This window comes from Pocillopora verrucosa, chromosome 14 (genome assembly GCF_036669915.1).
Source record: "Pocillopora verrucosa isolate sample1 chromosome 14, ASM3666991v2, whole genome shotgun sequence".
NCBI classification, from domain to species: Eukaryota; Metazoa; Cnidaria; class Anthozoa; order Scleractinia; family Pocilloporidae; genus Pocillopora; species Pocillopora verrucosa.
In genome coordinates, this window is record NC_089325.1 from 17767621 (window position 1) to 17775016 (window position 7396).

General features: G+C 38.9%; 1 protein-coding gene across 1 annotated transcript; it reads right to left on the minus strand.

The window, feature by feature from the left end:
- Window positions 1-40: 40 nt before the first annotated feature.
- On the minus strand, window positions 41-1599 carry LOC131787709 (uncharacterized). The gene has a single exon (XM_059104795.2). It carries the CDS (start codon window positions 1437-1439, stop codon window positions 801-803), a length of 639 nt encoding a protein of 212 aa, XP_058960778.1. The 5' UTR covers window positions 1440-1599; the 3' UTR covers window positions 41-800.
- Between the last annotated feature and the right edge of the window lie 5797 nt (window positions 1600-7396).

The window sequence follows — 7396 nt, forward strand, 5'->3', positions numbered from 1 at the left end:
AAACAAGTATAAACTACCGAATTGGTAAACTTAACATAGAGCTGATAGCAGTTGCTTTTTCGCTTAAGAAACTTCTTTACTTATAAACAGTGTGAAGCGATTACTTGGGTATACTTGAAATTCTTCCTTGTTTAGGTCTGATGGGTCTAGTGTATAAAGCGCCCGAGAGTATATGGTTTTTTTCCCTCTGCTGCGTTAACCCTTTAACTCCCAAGATCTCACTAGTAATTCTCCTTACTGTCTGCTGTATGGTTCTTGCGATGTTAGTTTCGAGAATTTGGTATTGGATCAACTTATAATCCCCTGATTAATATTTTTCTTTTTTGTCATCACTTATCTGCTTCATATTGTATTGATATTGTCAGGAGAATATCTTGGTCACTCATGGGAGTTAAAGGGTTAAAACTCCTACGTAGTTGTACCAGTGTTCGCCACACTCCCTTTACACTCTCGCTTTATCGTTGAATTTTCCCCCTCGACCTTCGCGGTTGGACTCAAACATTTTATGGGAAGAAGGGGGTGTCTAAAAATCGAATGAGAACTTCCAAGATCGTTTTTGTCATAAATTGTTGTACCTACTTGAATGGTCTCAGATTTGACTCACGTCTGTCTGACACCGGTCTGACTGTTCCTGTGCTAAAATGCCTTATCTTTCACGATGATATTAGCCTGTTCGAGGCGAAAACCACTTGTAAACATTTCCCTACAGGACCTCGTCCACATTTAACGTCACGCAATTTCAAATCAGATTGATTGCGTGACTCGTTTCGTCTCGTCTCACATAGCCTGACGCACGTATATCATACCGTGTTTTGTTTATCAAATAAATCCTTAGTATCAGCAAAATCGAAGCTACTATGGATATTGGATAATTTTTCATATTTTCCTGTTGAAATCGTTCCTATCTTGCGTAGACATCTTGCTGACGGAAGACTGTTATTCCTCTTCTTGCGCCAGCTCGCTAATCGCTTGAATGTTTGAAATGTCTGAGTGAAACTGGAAGATTTCAAGATTAAATTATTCGGCTTCGCGTTATTTTGATCGCAGGAATCTTTCTCGTCGAAGGAGTTAGTGTTATTATGCTTTGAGTCAGTGACAACTGGACGAGGAATAGTATTTGGTGGTGCTTCTGGTGGTCGACCGTTCACAACCAAATCTATCATGTACATCCAGCGATATCTCTGGAATACCGAATCACATTTGAAGGTGTAAGTTACTCCATCGGTCTCCAACTTAAATCGAAAGCTGTACATTCTTCGTTTTGCCAGAGCACACGTTGATCCAGGGGAAATCTCGACAAACTGTTGGAAATTCTCATGTTCTGCCCCCATTTTTCCCAATTGAAAATACAGCCCGGTCGCGTTCAGAGTCGTCCAGTAGACTCGCCACTTTCCGGTGTGATCTTCTTTCTTTAAGAAATCTGCATAGTAAGTTTCCATTTCAATTTTCCTTGTTGTGGATTGATTATTGAAATGTAGTAGATGCAAATTTCAACTGAAAGTCGATGAACGCTCTCACTTTCTTTCGAAGTGGAACCAACTCCCATCAGGTATTGCAGATGTTTCGAGATGTTTCACGTGTAATTCGAATCCCTACTGTTGAGCGAAAGTGTAGTAATTGTTTTGAATATAATTATTTAGATTAAGGAGGTAAACGACCAAAGAAGCGCTTGGATTATATTCAAAACAAATCCATCTCTCACTTATCTGAAATGAGATTGAAAGCAAGAAAATCTTAGTGTAATGGGTCAAAGATTAAGTTAAACTTATAGGAGGTATAAATAATCTAAAAAGTGAAATTAATCTCAAACATTTCGTTCGAGGTTATAAAATATTTGAATAATTCACGTTGTGCATGGCTTTATCCTCGCTACTTTTCTAGTGACGTATTACCATGCAATGAGTACAAAATTTGAATATTTTTAATCACAGTATGTATACCTTGTCTGCCGTCAAAAAAGAAACCCAAATACTTTGTTCATTATTTATGGTCTGTGATCGTGATTGATAACTACTTTCCAAATTAAACGATTTTCCGACACAAAGAAAGAAGTAAATGGGAGAGTGTTCTGACAAATCAAAGTTTAAATGATGGCAGAATTTAAACATTCAAAGCGTGAGGGGTTCTGCCTAGTCGTAATGTAAATACGTGAGCTCAAAAACCGTGTCATGGTGCAAATTGGCACAGAACATGTCACAACGCAATGCAACACAACAGACAAAAGGCAGTACAACAAAGTACAACGCAGCGTAACCTAGGGAGAATAATGCGACTGTCTCATTATTTCTCTTGAGCAAAACGCAGTTCTACAGGAAAAAAGCTTGAGTTAGATATCTCCAGCATCTTAATCTCTAGATTCGTAGTCCTCAGTTCAGGGTCCAGGGTCTAGAGCTTACCCACCCATAGCCAACCTTTCGTTCTCCCCTCCTGACCCACTTTAGAAAGTTGGTAGAGCACACATCTGTTGATCATGCGTTCTTCAATTTCGACAGAAGGTGTCTCTAAATGATGCCAAAACCGAACACTGTCAACTCCATGACCCTGCTCCGGCAGGTTTAATGTATCGAGCTTCGTGGGTGTCTGCTAACAGCGTTGTATGAGAAACTTTAAAAGAAAAAAAAATTGGAAGATCACAGAGGAGATTATATAAGAGAGTGTGTAGAGAAGGTTGTGTTATATGATTTGGTCAATATTTACAGTTGAAATGGGGGACTTTCTGATTGAAAAATACAAATTGAATACAGAAGAGGAGTAATTTCACATAGGATTAGATCGACACGAGAGAAGCATATTGTATCTTATCGGAGAAAAATAAAAATCGAGAAGTTTGCGAAGAACGGCTTCACTTGGCATTCGCAACACAGAGTTTATATTCTCTTGGATCACAATAAAAGAATTTTCAAACATAACAAACACTCATCTCCAGGCTGAGAAACACAGTTCATTACCACTTGTATTAGTCTTTCTTGTCACGTAGTAGGTTGACAAACAGGATCTACTTAACAAGCCAAAATAAATAATTTGGTACGTGTGTTTTGCAAACAAGAGCCAGGTGTCACCCTAATTTTAGTAGACAAACAAATCATGGTTGCCATTACTGGTTTATCTGTTTATTATTCCATATTTGCTTCTGAAGAAGCAAACTCAGTCTAGTTACATGATAATTGTATCAATTCTGGGCTACACGCTGGTGGATTTTGTCGGAGAATTGAGTAAATGTCTCCTTAGATGAAAAATTTCAGGTGGTAAGAAAAAAAGTTGAAATTAAAGTTTAGTTTGGTTCGGTGCGTGAAAAATTCATTGACGAGGTTTCCATGCGTTTCCGTGACAATTCTTGTTCATAAAGCGAGGCCCTCTAAATCAACTTCACATCAGCCAGAGCGCAATTGGTTGTAGTAGGAGTTGTTCTCCCAGTTTTGTACGTTTCACAGACCTACACTCTCTGTAACAAGGCAACAAGCTTTCAAGGGGTTTCAGCTAAAGCCGATTACTAGTGGTCTACCGCTGCCTATGAGACCTCTTACTGCTGTCTCTTTAGCTCACGAGCAGGGTCTCGTGTTTGTGTTTCGCCTTACGACCCCTTTCCGGGCACAGTCGCCTTTGCATCACTGGCCGCCGCTTATGAAAAAAAGTTCTAGAAACCCCTGGCTTTCGGTATCGGATAAATGCTGCAAAATCCATTTGGAATCCAGCCAAATGATGGATGATTGAAACAATACCTGTTAACTTCCTGTAAAGCTCATTCTTGTTAAGTTCCTTGTCATTTTTAAAAGGCGTAATGTCAAATGGTCCTATGGAAATGATGTTTATTTTTGCTCATGATACCTAAGGCTTCCTTCAGCAATCCTTGTTGTGTTAATTAAATGATGTGATGAATTATTTGTTGTCAAGAAGATTTATTCTCGGTTTTTTCCTGTTAATGAACTAGAGTGTACTTGCTTAAGGTATCGACAATTATTCTTGCTAGACACTTTCCAAACTTGCCCATCCAAAATAAATCTCTTATGTTTGTAACCTTACCGCTCAAAATTTTATTACAAAGCCAATTCACAATCATGTCACCGAGAAACGTCCTTGAGAAGTAAGGTCCATAATACTCAAGTAAAACAATTTTGCTCATTTTACTCCTACGTTGACCAAAAGCGATTGGTTAAAACCCGACAACACGGAAGCATTAAACAGTTATTAACAGTCTGCAGTATCTAATGCTTGCTTCGTTTAAAATCATACTGGTGAAAATTAAAGCTATGTGACACAAGTCTGAATTCATCCACCGAGGAGAACTTACTCGCCGATTCCAACTGAAGTACACCACTGTTTTGTATCCGGATTAGCAAAGTGCGAGGTGAGTGCTTACTTTTTCGCCGCATCACATCATGATATTGATGTTGGAATTGCGTTTTACAATTTTGATTGAAGGGATATAGTTATCTTTCTTTAAACTAGCTGACGTTGGAAACCGCACGTTTTTAATAGAGACGCAATATCGGCGATATGAAAGTTTTATGTTTCCGGCGCCTTGGAAAGACTTAAACAAAAAAAAAATCTTATTGACAAACACTTAGAGTACTCTGGTATCCTGTAAACCGACATGGAGTAGGGTTCAAACGAATTCTTACTATTCAAGTTAAAGCTTGCAAGATATTTGGTCATCTTTCGCTCAACAACATATCTTTCATGACGCGGAAAATAAATTTATCTGTTTTTTTTTTTGCATCTTGTTTTTGGAGAATTAAATGCCTCAGGGCACAAAGCAGGTGATAGTGATGACAAAAGCCGGTTGGGCTTTGTGATTCGTGTACTTGAACCGCGAAACGCGAAAGGAATGGGAAAGAAAAAAGTTCTGTACTTGTAACTCTACTCATCGCTTTCGCGACGCCCACGCCCATTTTCATTCTTTGTAAAGCGCCAGGTGAACCAGCAGCTACGTAGGTAAGGGGACTGGGATGCGATTGACGTTCTGACGCAAATAAAGTCGATTGTTGTTTTCAATTTCCAGATGACTGTGTTCTACGGGATGAGAGGGGGTGAGATTATTTGTTTTCATATCAACACGAGAAGCAGCCTCTCTAACATGGTCCGTAGATTAGAAGTCATTGAAAGCGGAGTGTTAAATCTGCAGGGTCCATACGGTGCGTGTTCATTTGCCACGCCCAGTATGGAGGTAAGTATTGGTGTTGTATTTTGGGCCCTATAAACTGTTTGGAGCTTGTTTTATGAGTAATCATTTCATTATCAATCTAATCACAATGAATTGTATTGCTAAATAACTCGTTTGCTACATCAAAAGATGAAAGATGAAAACTTGACAAAACGATTTTAAGCGACTTAAGAAGAGCATTATATGGCCATCATCAAGGTTTCAGTCCTTTTCCTCAAGAAACTTGGGATTCAACTAATGACTCAACTGTTTTTGTAAATTCCGATTATAAACTGTTTTGTCCGGTTGTAATATTTATATCTAAGTGCTTTCAGCGGCTCTCGGTACTGTGTGATATTTGGCACGTAAATCGAGCGCAGAATAACTGCTGTCTGATATCGTCTTTTCTTTAGTAAAAATAGCCTGACAGAGTATCTACCCGTCGGTATTTCTCTGCGCATAGAAAAACTGCTTTCAACATACAAGTCGTGGTCAGACAGAATCTGATCGGAAGAATCTGGTGGAACATTTATCAGTTCATGCAAGTGTAGATGGCGAGCGAAGGGCCATTCCTTTCCTGCCTTATCTGGGCATGCGAGTTGAGGTCTCTCGTTTGTTTTTAGTTCCTCGAGGAACGTCCGCAACGTTCGGCACTCAAAACTTTTTAAAATTGAAAATTAATTAGCTGAGCCACTTCGATTTTCAATCCAGTTCTGATAGTGAACTGACGTGTTCTACAGGTTCGATCAGTCAGGCAGGCAGCTGAATATCGTTAATGTAAGAGTCGTAATTAGCTTCTAACGGAAATCAGTAACTCTGTCGGAAGACGCATTTTTCACTGATTCCGCTGTCTTTTTCTTTTTTTTCCTCTATTTTTTATTTCTTTCTTTGGCTATGTTAGCCAGCTGATTGGACATTATTCGATCGCGCCAACGGGCTGATCTCGTTGAGAATCAAAACTGCGTTCAAACTAAGCCCTTATAGATCGTTCTAGCATAATTTGTCGCATAATTGATTATTTCAAGTTCGGTCCATGGTCCAGTCTATTTTCAGTTTTTAATGTCTTGTGGGAGGGGGGGGGGAGGTTACCGCAATACTGAATCGTTCGTCGTCTAAAGGACTAGGATTACCGGAAGTAAAGTTTACCTTGGTCTCAGTTCCCGCTTTCACGGGCAACAAAACGGCGTCGAATTCGAAGAGAAACATAATTTTAACATTGTGCATTTTGATACATCGAGTCACCGCTTCTAGTCTAGAATTAAGTGTAATAGTTAATTATGTTTCATCAGGGCAATTATCTAACTTAAATTAAAGGAGAAATCGTGCTATATTAATAATGAATAAATATATAATTTGGACTTGTTTTGCATTTCCTTTTTTGAAAAGCTTACTCAAAGAAAAATAGCAGGATTTTCAAAAGCGAGCATGATTTTGATCATAATTTGGAAAAAATCATGCAATGCCAATGACATAATATACTTCATTTACTAGCACAATCTATAGGGCCTAATTCAAACGCAGAGTAAACGCAAATGGGTCGGCTATTTTGGCAGTTGCGCGCCAATTTCCTGCCTAAAAATCTTAAGGAAAATATAGGAAACAACCGATGTCATGCAAATTGTCAAAAAAAATTTAACCGCCCATAGAAATCTATAAAATGCCAAAAAAAAAAAAAATAATAATAAATAAAATAGAGCTATACTCAAGACTTTTCCGGAACCGGCAAAATTTATTTCATTAAGGTTACTTTGTTCATATGCTATTTTGTTTTGGGCTTCATTAAATGAGTTGTGCTGTTTTAAAAGACTGTGAGCCTAGTTTATATGCTTGTGTGGTTTTTCATTGATCCTGTAAGACCACTGTTCGCCTGCCTCGTTTAAACGTTCGCTTATGCACCAACGTTTAACCACTCTGTTGGCCCTCTGTCGGCCGACAGAGGGAATGTGGCTTCAGGGACTAAAACGAGCATTCCTGGAAACGAGTATAGTAATGCTGGTAAGTGGAAACTTGCATGGGCCTCAAACCTCCACAACGTGGGAGGTAATAGTCTAAATGCCAATATAAGAACGTAGAGAGCGGATGTTTTAGCCGCTGTTTCAAAGTTTTTCATTCGTTTTCTCGACTTGGTGTAGTTCGACTACGTTCGTTAAATCTCTAAACCGGTAGTTTGTCTGATTTACGCAGTGTGCGGTTATGGTGCTAAAAACGTTTTTTTGCCCTTGAGCCCTAGGATTTTTCCTCAGTAAGGATTCTTTT